The 18,931-nt window shown below is 36.1% G+C and overlaps 2 protein-coding genes across 7 annotated transcripts in view; one reads left to right on the top strand and one right to left on the bottom strand.

Annotated features, from left to right (window-relative positions):
• The window catches only part of Kap3 (kinesin associated protein 3), a 51,886-nt gene extending 42,729 nt beyond the window's left edge, over positions 1–9,157 (top strand). For 2 of the 4 annotated variants that reach the window (XR_016193617.1, XR_016193618.1), the window contains exons 18-19: positions 5,261–5,403; positions 8,990–9,157. Coding sequence is in view for 2 of the 4 variants with exons in the window: in XM_089239893.1 (XP_089096019.1) it covers positions 5,261–5,337 (77 nt within the window). In the remaining 2 variants the exon portion in view is untranslated. The remainder of the gene's footprint in view (positions 1–5,260; positions 5,404–8,989) is intronic. The other 2 variants (XM_089239893.1, XM_089239894.1) reach the window with 2 other exon arrangements.
• LOC149080682 (uncharacterized) overlaps positions 1–18,931 on the bottom strand; it is a 55,539-nt gene that overhangs the window by 12,691 nt on the left and 23,917 nt on the right. The window contains exon 11 of one of the 3 annotated variants that reach the window (XM_089239895.1): positions 11,954–12,196. The exons of 1 other annotated variant lie outside the window; for it this stretch is intronic. In XM_089239895.1, the coding sequence (XP_089096021.1) occupies positions 12,113–12,196 (84 nt within the window). In that variant the 3' untranslated portion in view covers positions 11,954–12,112. Of the gene's footprint in view, positions 1–11,953; positions 12,197–15,842; positions 15,942–18,931 lie in introns of those variants that run through there. One more of the 3 variants, XM_089239897.1, reaches the window with a different exon arrangement.

Raw genomic sequence — 18,931 nt, 5'->3', positions numbered from 1 at the left:
GGTGAAAGCCATGCTTGTAATACTGCAACCAGTTCTTGAAATGACTTGTCCTTCGGTTTTGCAGGAGTCACCAAGTTCAGCAGCAACGTGTAAGTTTTGCTTGGCAACAAAGTTAGTATCATGAGAACATATTTATCCACCGGTGTGCTAGTTGTTTTAACAAACATCTCTTAAGCATTTGACAGATGTTGACCATTTATCATCAGCATCATTGAACGGCTCTAATTGCAAATTCGTCTTTTGAGGTTCCAACTGCTCCATTTTCAAATTTACTTCAGGAGATTGACTTTTTCAACATCTTCAATTGTAATTTCGGAGGTTCAGATTATTCTAACAACTCGTTGCCATTAAGATGTCCGAGTGATGTAACAGATGCAAAACGATCTAGCAAAAATTAATTTTAATGCAACTACATTAATTTAAACTTGCAGCTTGCAAGTGCAAACTAAATCAACATCGATCATTTTAGTTGAGATACACACGAGACTCACACATTCGATCACAACATGCCATATTTCTACTCCAACTCTGCACACACTGTGCTAACAATAGTTTTTATAGCAAACTCTGAACACGCTGTTTTCGTCACGAATGAGCATTTGCATCTTTGGTCATCACAAATATGCCTCTAGGATCAATGATTCGCCAGTAATTTGCAGCAAGGGTGTTAGCTATGCACCATGTATATACTAAATGTTATAAATAAAATAACCCTTATCATTTTATGAATACAATATAAAGTTTAGCTAGTTAATTATCCAACTTTTATATGTAAATTCTCTGGTGTTGAAAATGAAATTCTTACAAATTTGATTCTTGTTTCACTGTAGTAATTTTTTTATACATCCTATTGCATGCAACTGATATATATGCTAAATGCTATAAATCACTAGCTAGTTGGTTAATCATCATACTTTTATATATAAACTTTAAAGTGTTAAAAAATTAAATTTTAATGATAATACCAGGTGTACATGTATGAAATGCGGATTTCAGACAACAGATGGAGCACCAATGCAGTTTGTGCTATAAAGATTTGACACTGCGCCATTTTGTTGTGTCATCAACAAGTGTCAGACGCGCACGAGCGATAAATTGGAAAAGTGTTAGCATAGTGTTGTGTTCAATATGTCAAAATTTATACCAAACAAAGAGCATTCACGGACAGCATTAATTTTTTGTTTCCATTTGAAGAAAACTAGAAAACTGGTGCTGAATCATACTGATTACTTCGAGAAGCTTATGGTGAACATGTTCCATCGCAAGATACGTGTGAACGATGGTTTCAGTGTTTCAAAAGTGGTGACTTCGATGTTGCAGACAAGGAACATGGAAAAATATGAAGATGTGGAATTGCAAGCATTGTTGGACGAAGATGATACGCAAACACAAAAGCAACTTGCAGAGCAATCGGCGTTAGTCAACAAGCTGTTTCCAATCGCCTACGAGAGATGGGAAAGATTCAGAAGATCGGTAGATGGGTACCACATGAGTTGAACGACAGACAAATGGAAAAGCGCAAAAACACATGTGAAATTTTGCTCGCTCGGTATAAAAGGAAATCGTTTTTGCATTGTATAGTTACAGGGGATGAAAAGTGGATTTATTTTTGAGAATCCCAAGCGCAAAAAATCATGGGTAGACCTAGGTACACCATCCACATCGACCGCAAGACCGAATCGCTTTGGCAGAAAGATGATGCTCTGTGTTTGGTGGGACCAGAGGGGCGTGGTCTATTATGAGCTGTTAAAACCTGGGGAAACGGTTAATACTAAACGCTACCAACAACAATTGACCGATTTGAACCGTTCGCTGCTTGAAAAAAGGCCTGAATACCGAAAGAGGCAATACAAAGTCATTTTTCTTCATGACAATGCTCCAAAGGAGATGTCAAACAATGGATAGAAGACAAACACATGCGGCAATGGAACTCAAGGCAGGACTGCAGACAGATCAAGCTGGCCTTGGGAACCCATCCGAATATTGCCAAAAAACTTATCTCATTGAACAGGAAACAAATTCGACAGGTTGTACAGATCATCACTTGGTCATGCTAACCTAGCGAAACACCTATACACACACAACTGTGGCTATACAGATTCACCTATTTGTCCTGCGTGTGGAGAGGAAGACGAAACTCCATTCCACTATGTGGGACGATGTCCCGCCTTCTCTATCTCGAGAAGGAACTACTTCGGTGATCATCAGGTGACACTAAGTTGTTAATGCTCCCAGGCATTTACAACGTGGTAAATTTTCTCAATTACACTAAACACCTAAATTCATGGTGAGTTTCAATTCTGCTTTAACTTAAACTTTCATGCATTACTATTTAATAACTTCATGTTGAGTTCTCAGCCATATCTCTGAGACCTTCTCTGCTCCTTTTCTAAAAGGACACCGCAAACAGGAGCAGCCTCAAATTTTCTGATATGGCTTTACCAGTTGCGGTTTTCCATAATCCCCATATACAGAGATTCAATATAATGTGGTAACCAGATACCATAACTTTCGTTCCCGGAGCAGCCACCAAACTCTGGGAATTTCCACAGAATAATGTTTCTCTTCATTCTCACATGACCCACAACTCATGTTAAACCACTTGGTGTTAGAGCAATGGGCAAAATTTGCCTAGGCTTTTTCCTTATGGGACAACAAATGATGATGATGATGGGTCATGCACTTGCTGAGCAGCGCTTTGGTTCGTACGAAGGTGTGAAAAAAATGGCTGGATGAATGGTTCGCAGCAAAAGGGGAAGATTTTTACTGGCATGGTATTCACAAATTGCCTGAAAAATGTATAACAAGCAATGGAGCATACTTTGAATAAAGCACTTTTTATCATTCTTCCGAATTTAACATGTATCTTTTTTTTGAAAAAAAATTTGCATTTCATACTTGTACACCTGGTAAGCAGAGCTCGAAAGCAATTAAAATTTTTAACTGGTTAATCAAAAATTTGTAACCAATTAATCAGTTGATTAATTGAAAATTTTTTTATATGTATTTTAAAGCGTTCAATTAAAATTTGTCTGATGAAATCATTTGAGTTCTTCAAAGCGAAGGGGAAGGCTGCAAAAGACCTCACAATTATTTTAAACAGGATGAAATACAGTATACATAGTGTATTGGCTCAACATATGCCATATAATCACAAACCTCATTCTTCATTATACTGATTCAGCTAAACCATGTTGTTTAAAATTGCATTCCTCAATGATAGTCATTCGAAGTGTTTTTAAATGATTCTACTTAGTACTGGCTGAAAAATATTAAAACCAAAAATTTTTTGCATTTCAAAAGTGTTTTCCAGTTTTTCTTGAAATCTAGGGGGAAAGACCTAAACATAATCTTGAAGATCCAACTTTTTTATAGCAAATTTCGCCTCTTGACGAAAAAAAATATTATCATTCATATTAACACAGTCAAAGCTTAACTTTACGAACTGTCATTCCTATTAACTCTTTATTTTACGAACGTTGTTTTTCCTCTGCTATTATATTTCCATTTATTTTATTCTTCTAGCCACCTCTGTATATGTTGTACTAAAAAGTAAACTTCAATTCAGACGTTCTATACGTCTTAAGAGAAAATTGAGGAAAAGAAGGGGATAGAAATTCACAAATTTGTCACGACCAACATGCAGGTGCTTTGCGAACACAAGTCAGGAAAGAAGTTCGGTTGTTGGTGGGGGTGACTATGAAGTGAAGATGTGTTGGCAACGTAATTCACTCTTTGTGTATTATGATTGGTCAAACTGGTGGTTTGAGAAATGGTATGATACATTAGCTCAGGAGTTCTCAACTTCTGCTCTGTGGAGCTCTAGGGGCTCTGTGTGCCCTTCCCAGGGGTTCCATGAATGTTTCAGGAAAATAAAATAAATCAGTAAATTTGAATAAATTTTAAAAAGAGTGACCTACAGAACTTTGGTATATAAATTATAAACTATTTTTAGTTAGGTAATGTGCCACTAGATGGCGTGTTCACCTTTTTAAAATTTTATTTATTTTTCTCGTGTGGATGTATAGATCTCGGCGCTCGAATGTTACCACTGTTCAAAAGAAATGGTATATTATGTTTTTTTTTATCAATTCAGAGTTCATTAAAGTTTTGTTTCCATTTAAACCTGGAATTCTTTGTGTCGCAGATGCGAATACAACCGACTAAAAACTGCTATGTCTGTTGAAAAAGTTTGAAACTGCTCCAATTAGGCTTGTTGATAAGACCAGAGTCAACTGAACTCTTCTTTGGCCAACTGCTGTTTGTCTACTTTCCTCTTCATAAATCGCTATTATGTTAACAAAATGGAAAAGATTGTGCTTGATTTTGGGATGAAAAGAAAATATTTTGAAAGAAATTAATGTGTGAACTCTCTTACGAAGACAAAAATTGTCACAAAGTACAGGATTCCAAAAATTACATTGAGTAATCAATCAATCAGCAAAAGAGATCGTTTCTGCAGCGAGTGATTCCAGTATCCCCAAAATATTTTAGAGAAGTGGAATTCGTGCAAAATTTCATCCTACATCAGTTCTATGGAATCTTATTTATCAAAATTTTGTGATGAAACAAACAAAAAAATATATATTTTTAAAATTATCAATAATTGTGGAAAACTAACTCCTTTTTTATTTCCTGTACTTTTTTTGTCTTCCCCCATTTATGAATTCTGGATTTTACAAACTAATTATCAAGTCTGAACCGGTTTGTAAAAAACGAGTGCTGACTAAATAGCGGTAGCCCGGTCGATAAGATGCTCGCCTAAAGTACCAAAGGATGTTTAGAGGTGTCGCGAGTTCGATACCCGGTTCATCCTTGTCAGAAAACTTTCCAGACACGGGGGTACAACAAAAAACGGCAACTTGACCGCAGCAAAAAATTTCTATCGCAGGGAGTCCCCCATCGAGGGGTTAGCGCACCAACCTCTCGATGAGTATAAAAAACAAGCATGCTGTTCGGAATCGGCAATAAATTGTAGGTCCCGGTCTAATTAGCCCTCGTGTGCAGAAAATGACCGTGGTGCGACAAAAATGATCAAATGATCAACTAAATAGCCTTTAATTTTTATCATCATGAAAGCTTGATGAAATGTAATTTAGCAAGTGTTCAACAGTGAATGTTAAGTGTGAGTGTTTATGTCTGGATTTAGCTACTACCAGTTGGCTGAAAACTTCTGGGACTGCTTTATCAAGATATAATTCATGTTCTCAAACATTTTTTCTTTTAGACTGCTCTAATTTACATGCAAATTTTTCTTTAGGTGCATATGAAAGTCTACTAAGTGACGGTAGTCTTTCTCCAGAGTTATTGGAAGATTTGACAAATAACAAGTCTTAAAGACTTGCTTTATATTCTGCCTTGCAGGTGAAAGAGCATCTCAAAAAATAATACTGATATACAAAGGTAAACATATAGGATGCACAGGAAAGTCCCTTTATCCTGAAATAACTCACTAACTGTTAATCCTAGAAGCATACTTCCAGTTGGGAAAAGTATCCAAATAATGTGTTGACTTCAGATACGTCATTCATATTGCATGGGGTTGTATGATTAATTTTATTAACTTTACAACCTCTTGCAATATGAATGACGTATATCTGAGGTCTACACGTTATTTGGATACTTTTTCGAGGTGGAAGTATGCTTTTAGGATCAACAGTTCCAAAATATAAAGGGACTTTCCCATGTATGCACCCTGTATAAAATTTTCATGAAAAAAAAGAGGCATGTTTTTTGCCCATATTTAATGTTTAAATTTACATAATGTTTGATGAAAAAATTGTATCATCTGCAAATTGTACATTTGTGGAGATGGCTGTCAAATGGGTCAGGAAGAAATGAGATACTTCTGTGATGGAAGAAAGGAAAATATATGATGCTGCACTGTACAAAAATGGTGGTTGTATCAAAGCATGACAGATGAGTGTCACAGTTTTCTTCTTATGAAAGTGACCACAGTCATATAAACTGTTTCAAGCTCTATATATTTTGACAGTAAAAAAGAAGAAAAATAAAGAGAGAGACTCTTTCAGCTTCTCCCTCTCCCAACTACATTTTTATTGCACTAAGTAAAAACAAGATAACCTGGAAGAGGATTTTCTGTGCATACATTTTTATAATATGAAAATCATACCAGAAAACTAGTGCATGCAGGGCCATCTTAAGAGCACCATGGGCCAATGATTTTTGGAGGCCCTACCAGGCAAATTTACAAGTATGCTCCTTGAAAATTTCAACTTTATCTCATTTTTGTGAGGTGCCCGGGTGGGCCCATGCATTAAGACAGCACTGAGTGTATAACTTTGACATCAGTTAATGTCTGCCAATATTACATGTTCATTATTTTTATTATTATGTACTTTTGAGGCATTCTTACTCAATACAATATAATATTTTATACCTGCAAATTATTCATTTTGTCACTTCACAGTTATTTTATTTGCTTTGAAGGGTTTAAATAGACAAGGAATTAGTTTTTGAAAATTCTGGGACAAAAATAAGAACAGGTGAATTTGGTTTCGAACCCAGACTTGTCTTGTTGGGGTGTTGAAGTTATTCTGCAAACCATTTGGCTGCCACTTGGTTAACAGTAAATAGTTGCATTTACTGTATTGAACTTTGGTTCATGAGTGTTTCGATATGCGAGCAAAAATTTTGAGTAAATTTTGACTTGATAAACGAGTGACAATTCACAATATGGGCAAAAAATTTTTGTTTTATTTTAAATTATTACAATTGAACCAATGGTTCTTGGCTTTCACTCACACACGTACTGAGATTATGCATAATCTTCAGCAAACAGAACAAATCTTACCCTCAGAGTTTTAGGAGAACCATTTTCACATCGTGCATTGCCTGAAGATCAGGTAAAACGTAGGATGGAGTCACCAAGAGAACCTCCAATTCTGAGTGGAGAAAACTGTAGGCTGATTGAATTATTGAACATAAATTTGTGAGGGGTATCTCCATTGCATGCAACAGCAAGAGCTTATGGACGGGATCTTGTCTGAAGAGTAAAAAGAGAAATGAAGAATTCTCACTTCAAATGAGATTAGAGATGTGTAAAATGGGGGAAGCCAAGCAAAATTTCATTGAAAAAAAACACCAAAGTAAAGCTGTAGCAATACGTGAGCAATAGCATCTGTTCAGCAACAATGCAATTTCTCATTCCTGCAAAATCCTCAAAAGGAGGCAAAAGCAAGTGGAGCAACCATCATTGCATTGGTTCCTTTTTGAAGATTGTGGTGAGCCACCAAATATTGACAAGTCTTAAACTATAGTCCTCCTCTCTTTCGTCATTTATAGTAGATTAATTTGTAAAATTGTCGTACTGTATGTTTAATTTATGACGTTATTGTATTGCATTATTGATTTATAATGAGGGCTGTTATTGGTTGTTTTTATGTGAATACATAATTGTGGAACAAATCATTCGAGTTTACATTATGTCCTATGGGAAAGGTTAATTCGATACATGAGTGATTTGGATTACTAGCATGTTCTCAAAATTTAAATTTACTCGTAAACCAAAGTTTCACTGTATTTTAAAAGAATGGCCTCTCGTGATTAATAGCCACTATACTATTTTGAAAACTTATTTGATGCTAAAAAAAAAAGTAATAATAATTGAAATTTATATATTTAATAATAATCTGCTTGTATAGTATATAAAAGCTTGTTTCCTTATTGATGGAACATCATATGGTACAGGTATGAATGAATGAACGCCAGAACTTTGCCACTGGACTTATCCCGTTGCAGAGATCTCTTCCAGCCCTACGGTACAGGCAGCAAATTTAGAGGGAGGATGCAAATAAGTTAATAGGTGCACCATTTTTGTTAAAATGATGCATACATATTGGTATGAGTCAGGAGTAAATTAAAAATTATGGCTAAAAATTCCTGCATATGTATTTTTTATATACAGTCAACCCTCGGTTTATGAACTTAATTTGTTCCTGAACTGAGTTTGTAAACTGAAATAATTTTTTTCATAGGAATCAATGTAAAATTAATTAATTCGTTCCCGGGAACCCGAAGATTTCTAATGTCAATTTTTACAACATTCCTTTACGCTCAAGTGCTTGACATAAAAAACTGAAATCAAAATACTGACACTGAAAACACTTTTCCCTAGAGAGAAACAGTCTCGACCTTACGAGATAACAGGCTTATATCCTATACCAAAGAAGAGCCGAACCCATGTCTGGTCTCATTGCATGGGTGAAAATACGGGGTGGGAGGGAGCAGCATCAATGATAGAGCTGCCTGATATAACATATATGCATGTATATGAATTGGCATCATCATCATGCCCTCCCCCAGCTTTTCATGTCTATCTCCGCCTATGATTGATATCTCATTGATTTTATCTATTAATCTCAAGTGTCAAAGCCCTCAAAACTTCTGCGTACTGGCCATAATGCCCACTAAACTAAATTTATGGTTCTGTAATTCACTTGCTGCTAAACTTTATCAATAAGCATTATGAGTAATGTAGGATATTAAAATGTGTCCACAAGTCAGTGAGAGAGAATCTTTGTCAGAGATTATTGCAAAACATCTTTGAAAAATTTTTTCAATGTAAACCTTCTCAAAGTTTGTGAAATGAGACATGTTGATCCATAAACTGGACTATTTTTGAAGACAGGAACTTGAAAAAAAAACACCATGTGGCCATATATAGAAATCTCAATTTCTCTATTTTTTCTTCAGGTTTAATCTAATTTTTTCCTGTTTGCATGTTCGTAAGCCAAGACAAGTTTATAAACCCAATTGTACGCAAAGCAAGAGGTTCATAAACCTAGGGTTGACTGCATTTGCTTTGTTTAAATGATGATATTTGATGCTCTTGGCAATACAAATTGGCTTCACGGCAGCAAATTTTGTATTAATTTTACTCTTAGCTTCAAAATCGACTTGTGAAATAAATGTGACAAAAAATTGGTATTAATATTGCCTCTAATAGGTATTTTTCTTTTTTTAATAGAAATTCAAGAATATATGTTAAAGAACTATGGATTATAATGAACTGTCAGGCAATATCATGACGTTTTCATTGAAGGAAAAGAAAAACACACTTCACTAAAGATGGCTATGCTATAAATATTGTAGCCTTGCAAATTGTACTTCTCATTAAATAAGTTTCAGTAGATAATTCAGTTTTTTTCTTGAAAATTTCAATAATTTTAAAAGCAATTACTTTAAAATGGTGTCAAGTTTTTATTCTAAATATCTAGGGCTCTTGTTTGTTACAGAAATCATTTATACCATATGAGTTTTATTGTGACCATCCATGAAGACTCTCAAACATTGTGGGAATTCTCATCCCCCTTTTTTAAATGAATTTGGAAAAAAAGAAATGAAATGTTGTACTGGGGGTTTCAAAAGCAAGTTAAAATTTGAAAAATCTGTATTTCTCTAACATCCAGCAGCAGCAGCCCCTGGATCTTTAATGTGCCTCCAGGCCAGACTTTCTCATGGGCTTCATAGTGAATCTACAGTGTCTGTCACAACGAGGCCAACTAAATCAAAAATGAGCAGTACACTTTCGAACCAGGTTTTCAAAACTTTAATTTCGTGTCTTTGTGATAATCCTCAGACTTTTTCGACTCACCGCCTTCGATAAAACCAACATCACTGCCTCCCAACAAGCTGCTAAAACAGAACTACAAGTTCTTTGGAAATGCGTATATTCACCACGATAAGTGACGTTCCCCCGTCTAGTGTATGTCAAAGCGCATGGGTTGGAAAAAAAATCTTGTTAACAACAACAACTCCCTGTTTATAGGAGTCGCAAGCAGCTGCAAAGAAATAAATTTTCAAATGCTCTGCCAACAAAATAGCACATTTCATTTATGTCATCAAACCATAAAGAAGAAAGCTCCTTTTGCAAGAACTCTTGAAGCATACACAAGTGTATACCAGATCTATTTGTGAATAGGAATAATAATAACCACCATGATACTTCCGTTAAAAGAGAGACAGTGATGTCTGAGTGAGAAAGGCATATCCTGTCAACATCCACCCTGAAGACATAGCAGCAAAAATGGTTTGACCCATCTTTAAAAAATATTTTTCCTCGTCTTCCAGATAACTTTGAAATAATGCAGAATAAATAAAAATTATGAGGTATTTTATGATACGAGGGGCAAACAAAGAACTATATTTTTGGCAGTGTTGTACTGTAAGAACCTTAATAAAGGTGAAATGTTTTTCAACCTTTATTGAGGTTTAGTACCTTTATTAAGAATGTACAGATTGTAATGTAATACGTATTCTAAAAGATCCTCACACCTCATTTATTGAAATCACTGCTCCCCCATAAAACACTGTGAGCATTAGCATCACAACCAAAGATGAGTTTTTTATTCATGCTGCAGTACTGGAAAAGTTCTTTAGCAACATTTGAAAGTGGGTCTTTTTTCTTAAACAGAAGGTATGCTGACATGAAGATAATTTCTTCTTTATGTCTTTGCATTCCATAAACTATCTTGATAGCAACAGTGTCATTATTCAGATATTTTACAAGCGTTATCACAGTGAGCTTAGCACTTTCAATGATGCAAGCTCTAGGTCTGTCACTGAGGACATAATAGAAAATATTATATCCCTTGACCTTCAGACCTAAAATGTTACCATTCAGACTCAAAGGTTCATGTATCAAGGTAATGTCAATCTCGCCTCTAGTCATCTTCATACCTAGTATGGCAGAAGCAGGGCGACTATGATGAAGTTGACTACGACTTGAGCAGCTGTGGTTTTAATCCATAAAAGATTAGATCATGGGCGGAGATACAAGGGGCGCATGGTGTCAATGCCCCCCCCCCCCCCCCGCTTCAAAGGTTGAGTTGACTGATCTAATATATGAACTTACATCATCATCGTGCCCCCCCCCCAGACTTTCAAGTCTACCTCCACCTATGGATTAGATGACAATAATAAAATTAGGAAGGCGAATTGCCCCCTCCTACTAGTATTATCGGAAGAGTGTGGCTTAGAGACGCTCTCTTTGCTCAAGTCCTGCCAATCCTTATTAATCTCGATTTCAGACATAGGTGAGTCAGGCTGCACTGTACTTTCAAGCCAGATGTAATCATGAATTTTAAGTAATTCATTCACTTGAGGAGTAGTAGAATTACTTGCTTGAGAGGGGGTTGCAGATTACTATGGCATGCCAATCACTTTGGGATCATTTAGAATCTTGAGGATCCCCGATCTATATCAGTATTTGGTTTGAGCATCATCGCAGTAGATCATCAGTGAGTGCTCCACCAGTTAAGGTCGAACCCTGAATCTTAGGTAGATGACCTCCTGTAGGGATCAGATGAACCTTCTTTAGGACCTCTTGCCGAATAAGATCTGCATTCTCCTTATTTAGCTTTTGTGAGGGAAATGCTTTCCTCACAACTGACATGTTGGTGCTTTGGGCCACTTGGGCAAATTTCCTAGGACGAGACTCCATCTTTGGCTTCTTTGCAGCAGTCGCTGCTTTTGCAGGAGGTGAAAGATCCACTCTAGGTCATTTTGCTCCACCACCAGTCTTCACAGCTTCATCAGCGGCTATCAATTGCCACTCAGTTTTCTTTTTTAGAAGACAGCATTGATTTTTCATTCCTTGCATTTAATATCTTTAGTGATTTGAGCATTAGAATGAAGAACACATACTGTATATTCTTCTCACTGATCCCATTTGTAAATCATTGCTGATTAGATAGAAACAGCAATCTGAACCTTCAATGCTATGAATTTAATCAATGAGTGTGTGTCACAAGTTCAAAACTGTGCAGAATTCTGTTCCAAATTAAATATTTAAAATATTTTGATATCAATATAAACATTTTCAGGCTATAGCAACACAATCATGACTACAAATTTGAAAGGCTGACCCTCATTTTCCCTCAAAATTACAGATGTTACTGATCATATTTCAAAAACATTGCATTGTTATTTTATGAAAACAGCTAAGTTTTAATTTAAATTCAAAAATACATTAATACAAAACCCATGATTTATATATCACAATTTTGCTTTTAAAGCTCTCCAAGTTTTCATGAGAATTTCAGCCTAGTAAAAATTTAAAATTATTTATTTTCAGAAAGTCCCATGATGTTTATTCATCTTTATGCTTTCTTCTTTGTCGAAACTTGTGAAACCTCATTGCTAAACTCCTAGCAGTCATTTCATTCCAAAATATCTAGATAAATAAATAATCATGAATATACATTGTCATATATAGAAACCATAAAATAAGTTAGTTCTCAACTCAAACAAAAACGACATTTTTTCCCCTAACGGAACCTAACTACACGAACTTATGATAACCAAAAAATCAGCAAGAATGTATTCCTTCTGCATCATGAAAGTGTATAATAACTCCAGATAAATTATTTTTGTAGCAGCATTTATGAGTTTTCTAGCACTTTAAAATTTTGGCAGTAAATAAAATACACCGTTTTATATGCATATATGCAATAGCGTACACAGGATTACTTTTTACTTCAAAAAAGAGTTAGCTCAGAAGGGGGTGTCCCATCCCGCATCCTCCAAGGCTCAAAATAAATAGAAATTTCCTCTAGAAGAAATATTTTTATGTATTTTTTAAATATTTAGATCATAAAAAAATTTTGAGACACTTCTTGATATTTATATATATATTTCTACATTCTCTATAATATCAACAAATGAGAGGCTAACATATAGTGTTTCAGATTTCAAAAATAATTTGAAAATGAGTGTTTTTAGATTTAGATATTGTAGACTTGGTAATTACTAATTTAAAAAAAAATTACTAAAGGAGAGACTTGAAACTCATTAGAAAAGTAATTATTTTTCTTGTTTTTGCTGCTGATGCAAGTCTAAGTAGTGCTTTTGTTCTCTTCAGTTTCAACCATTTTTGAACGTTTGATATTGCTTCTCTTACCAGAATTTACTCATTTCCTATATAAAACGATAAGTGTTGCTTTTTGAGTTCACTCTTGATCATTATCTCAGTTTGCTTCAACATACTTTGAGATGACCTCTTTTCCTGGGTTATTCTTAGAATATTTATTTAAAATTCTCAGAAATTTAATACAGTGATTAAAAACTAGACTTGAATCATTTTTAACTAAACTACAGAATTGAATTACTTTTGATTTAAACTATAGAATAATGATTAAACTATTAGAAATTCAAGAGAATGAATCTACGTTCACAAAAAATTCAATCCGAGTACATATTTGTTTTCACTGTTTATTTTTAACTGATTTGTGATTGCTCCATGTATTTTATTTTCCAGCTTCTACAGATTTTCAGTCTCTCGTTTTACTTCCAAGTTTTCTATTATTCATTTTCTACTATTTATTCTCTTGATATGCCATTTCTTTTCACATTATTCACCAGCGTGTTTAGTGTTCAATGGAAAATGGTTTCCAGATGAGCATTAATTAAAATTACTTTTTCTAGACCATGGTTATGGTTTGTTTCAAAGGAATGAAAAGATAATTCATGTAAGTGTTGCGCTTGTTATGTGTTCAAATGTTACCATTTATCTTCCAAATCAAAAATGAAAATTTTTTCTGCAAATTTCAAACTATGACTATTGGATGAAATAATTAGCAGAAACCATTATGATTCATTTCATCTAGCTGGAACACAACTCAGATCAGGGCCATCATTTGGAGGGGTTGGGGGGTCGTTGCCCCCCTGGCTTTTAAAAATACACTAAAAATGGTATATATATACACACATTGAGTACATGTTCTCTGCCCCCTGGAAAAAGTTGAAATGATGGCCCTGAGAGAGAGACTCAGATAGTATAAAATAAATATGTGTAAGTTGATGAAGTAAGTGAATATAAAGCCCAGGATAAGAACTTTAATGACTAAACTGCCTATGTTATTTCTCACCATATTATTCATGGCATATACAAAAATCTGTGAGTTTCCCCCAAATAATTTTACTCATGCAGTTAATATGCAAGAAGAGGCACCAAAATGATGTCTTGCACAGGTGAGAATTTTGTCTCACGCCTTCCCTGTTCCTTCACATGATTGCACAGGGGCTATTATATGTTTTTTTAATAAAGGAACCTGCGAAAAATTGTGACCCAGGTGTCCATAGAAAATAACGACCTAGGCAAACCACATTCCCAGATGTGGAAGCCTCTAGCTGTCTGTATAACTGCTCTATCTCAAAGCATTGTATGGGATGACTGTTAAAAGAAGGATTGGTCTTCGGCAAGTTATTTAATAGGTTTGTTAGATTATCTCATATTTTATGGTACAGACCAATGTTTCTCATAGTATTCAGATCGTGGAAGGGGCGATCACCGTCCTCTGAAACTGCATCTGTTTTGGAATCGGATATAAACTATATATCCCAATATAATTAGCCTTGGTATGCAGAATATGATAATGATGAGACAAAAATGGTCACTGTAGCTGTGAGGGATGCTAGCTCGTTACCGTATCATTATCAGAGTGTCTACCACATACCCAAAGAAAAGTTTTTTGAATTTTTGTTGACCTCTGCTTGTCTGCCTAAATAAGCTTTGCCGGAATCTTACATCAAACCAACCATGACCATGTGATCTAGACAAAGTAATTTTAATTCATGCGTAGCTGGAAACCATTTTCCATTGAACACTAAACATGCTGGTGAATGGTGTAAAAGGAAATGACATATCAAGAAAAAGAATAGTAGAAAATGAATAATAGGAAACTTGGAAGCAAAATGAGACTGAAAATCTGTTAAAGATGCTGGAAAATAAAATACATGGAGCAATCACAAATCAGTGAAAACTAAGGAGTTAAATTAGATGTACTCGGATTGAAGTTTTTGTGAAAATAAATTGAAGGAGTTGGGTTTTTTTTGTTGTTGTTCTGTGGATGAGCGGCAATTCACGTAGTTTGACCCTATTTCATACATTGTCGGAAGCCTAGGCACAGAATCCTGGGGAGGGAGCCTCAAGCTAATTCCATTTGCAGTCCCAAGAAATAAAATTGCGGGGAGGACAAATGAGGTCATCAAAAAGTCAGCTTCTATTGTGACGCAACTTCAAAGTTTCTTAAGGGAAAATTTGGTTTTTTGACGCAAGATGGTGCAGAATTTAAAAATTTTGGCATTTTTGTAGCAGAATGTACAGGCCTAGAAGTGAAAATTTGAAAAAAAAAGTAGGAAAAATAGGAACACCACCAACAAAAAATAGGAAAAAAATAGGAAGGGAAAAATGGAATTCCCAAATTATCGTGCCATTTAAAAATGCTGTCTCATTGAGATTCACACCTTATATATTTTAATTGATTTAATTAAATTTTAATCAATTATCAATGATTTTATTATTTCATTATTATTTATTAATCATTATCAATGATTATTAATCAATGATTTAATCAATTTTAGTTGATTAAAATTTTAATTGATTAAAACATTTAATCAATTTTAATTGATTAATCTATTGATATTTCAAGAAACTCAATCACACACACTCTCTCTCTCCCCCTAACAAATTTAAATATCTTTCATTTCCACAGAATGTGGGATCAAAAACAATGCAAATGGCAGAACTAAAAAGAAATTAATCAAATTTCTACTGTTACTTGAAAAGTTTACTTGATGATCTTTTGATCCATTCCCACCCCCCCCTCCGCTTTTCGAAGAAAGAAAATCTGTCTAGGTGCCATAGAAATGTAGAGCATGCATGCTTAACCCATTGCCCACGGGCCGAATGTGGTCCCAGAGTCATCTGTTGTGACCCACATTTTCAAACCTAATTTTGTAAAAATGAACTAAGCGATACACTTCCAGATCGTTCAAGAGGCCCTGCGGCAGTTTCAGGTCATTCAAGTGGCTCGCATCACATTTACAGATCACCACGGCACAGCTCCAGATTACTCAAGTTACCCGAGCTGCTGTTCCACTTCACATAAGTGAGCTGTGGCACATTCCTAGATCCAGGCCTAGAAGTGAAAATTTCAAAAAAAGAGTAGGAAAAATAGGAAAACCATTGACAAAAAATAGGAGGGAAAAAACTGAATTCCCAAATTATCAAGGCATTTAAAAATGTTGTGCCATTGAGATTCACACCTTATATATTTAAATTATAGTATTATCTATTGATATTTTAAGAAACTCAAGTTCTCTCTCTCTCTCTAAAGAATTTAAAAATCTTTCATTTCCGCAGAATGCGGTATAGAAAACAATGTAAATAGCAAAACTAAAAAGAAATTAATCAAATTTCTATTACTTTAAAAAGTCCAATTAATGATCATGATCCATTTCTCCCCGTACTTTTCAGAGAAAAAAAACCTGTCTAGGTGCCATAGAAATGTAGCATATGCATGCTAAACAGATCGCCCACAGGCTGAGTGTGGCCCCGGAATCATCTGTTGAAGCTCCCAGCTTCAAACCTAATTTTGCAAAAAATAAACTAAGCGATACATTTCCAGAGAAACTGCAGCACAGTTTCAGGTCATTCAAGTGGTTTGCGTCACAGTTCCAGATTACTCAAGTTACACGAGCTGCTGTTCCACTTCACTTAAGTGACCTGTGGCACATTCCTAGATCACTAGAGTAACCTGCGATATTGTTCATCTACACTTAAGTGACTCATGGCAGAGTTCTAGACCACTAAAAGTGACCCGTGTACATTTACACGTCATTCAAGTGACCCGCGGCACAGTCTCTGATAAGTAAATATGTCACAGCATATTTACAGATCACCGCGGCACAGTTCCAGAGCACTCAATCGACCCATGAAACTTTTAAAGATCACTGAAGTAACCTGCGCCACAGTTCCACAGTCTTTAATTGTGCTGCGGCATATCTCTAGATCATTTAGGTGACCCACGAAAAATTTACAGATCACTGCGGCACAGTTTCAGATTACTCAATTGATCCAGAAATATTTACAGGTCAGCTTAAGTGATCCGCGACACATTTCAAAATCAATGAAATGGCCCACACTCTACTGAATGTTGAACACCCTTGATGTAACACCTCCTGGAGTTACACTATATCCGAAGGATACAACGATTGGCCTGCATATGTTCATAAATGTCTGGTTTTTTTCCAAAGACACACATTTTTTTAAAACACACATGCTAACCTGTGGCCCTCAGAGTTATCTTATGTGGTCCAGGACAAATAACAAAACCACACAAGTGGCCCACGAACGATCATCAAATCATTTAAGTGGGACACATTTTCAGATTACTTCAGTCGCTTGCGGCACACTTCCAGATATAAGCTGCCAACAGCATATATCCAGATCACCTAAGTGACCTCAAGCACATTTCCAAATCACTTGAGCGACCAGCGGCAAGCCCCCAGTTCACTTAAGTGGCACCTAGTTCAGTTGCAGATTGCTTTAAGTGGCTGGAGGCACATTTGATCATTTGAGTGGCCCTCTGCATGCTTCGAAATCACTTGAGTCGCTCGCAGCACACAGATCGACTAATGGTCTGCGATACATTAACACTTCAAGTGGCAAGATGCATTTTTTATAGATTATTTTAGTGGCACTCTTGACACATTTCCAGACCACTAAAGTGGCCCGCTACACACTTTCAGACCATTCAAGTGACTTGTGATATATTTCCTGATGATTCAAGCGGTCCGCGGCACACTTTCAGACCATCTGAATGACTCGCGGCACATTTAACTCAACTTTTTGAAGAGTGTGGGACCACTTCATTGATTTAAAAAAGTGTCGCGAGCCACTTGATTAAGTGATCTAGAACAGCACCGCAGGTTATTTGTGTGATCTGTAAATGTGCCGCGGATCACCCAAGCAATCTGGCCAGTGATTTGGAAATTTGTCTCGGGCCACTCAATTGCAGGATTCGTCGTGAGCCACTTGAGTGATCTGGAAATATGCCGTGAGTCATTTAAATGAGGTATGAAGGTGCCCCTAGCCTCTTAATTTATTTGTAAGCGTACCGGGGCCACTTGAGGCAGGCCACATTTAGGATATGGGTTGAGCACATGCACATGTATGCTTTAAAATAAGGGGCCGTTCAAGTATTATGTCAGCAAATTTTTAGCCATTTTTGACCCCCTCCTTGTCAGGAAAAGTCAGCAAAACTCTGACTCTTCCCCCCCCCCCCAGTCAGCAAAATTTTGTCAGGGCCCTATTCCCTTTCTCCTAACGCATATTGGTGGGATCAGAGACGTACGGGGAGGGGTGGAATCTGGTTTGGGAGCTCATGGTGTCCCCTACAGATGATCAAAAACTTATTTTTTAATGCAAAAAATATTTTTTAAAAGAATTAAAATTTCGAAAGAAAATATCTTTATATGTTATTATAACCAATTTCTGCCAATTTCAATGCTATTTGAAGGCTAAGAACTCAAAATTGCTCAAGAAATTTATTGCAACCCTACCTCTAAGCCCTTGGTAATCCTTGACCCGCGGTAAATATTTGGCCTGTGCGGACCAAATATGGCTATGGGGTTGTCCTTCTCAAACCTAATTTTGTAAAAATGAACAAAGTGGCACATTTACAGATCACTTAAGTGACCCGTCGCACAATTCCAGACCATTTAAGCGATCTGTGACACATTTAGAGATCCCTTGAGTGACATGTGACAGTTTTAAAGCATTGGTGCGGTTCTACATCACTCAAGTTTTCCGCGGCACATTCCCAGATTACTTAAGTGATCCGCGGCATAATCACTTGTATGGCGCGCGGCACAGGTCCAGAGCACTTAAGCGGCCCTCGACACATTTCCATATCACTTGCATCCGCTAAGTATTTAGAGGCAACTAAGTGGCTGTGTAGGGGGACTCAATAGGGAGAATGTTAGTTCAGGCACCCACAAACTAGTGAAAAGTTTTATTCGTTTTTCGCGCAGCGAGTAAGACGTCATTAAGGATATTTAATATTTTTATAGAAGGTGGTTGATGACGTCAAACACCCCCCCACCCCGTTATCAAAAGTCAGCAAAT

This window comes from Pholcus phalangioides, unplaced genomic scaffold, assembly GCF_987345545.1.
Source record: "Pholcus phalangioides strain wild (caught in Gottingen) unplaced genomic scaffold, Ppha-v1.0 ptg000011l_1, whole genome shotgun sequence".
NCBI lineage: Eukaryota > Metazoa > Arthropoda > Arachnida > Araneae > Pholcidae > Pholcus > Pholcus phalangioides.
Note: the sequence above shows the minus strand (reverse complement) of the source record. Positions and strands in the feature narration are given on the sequence as shown.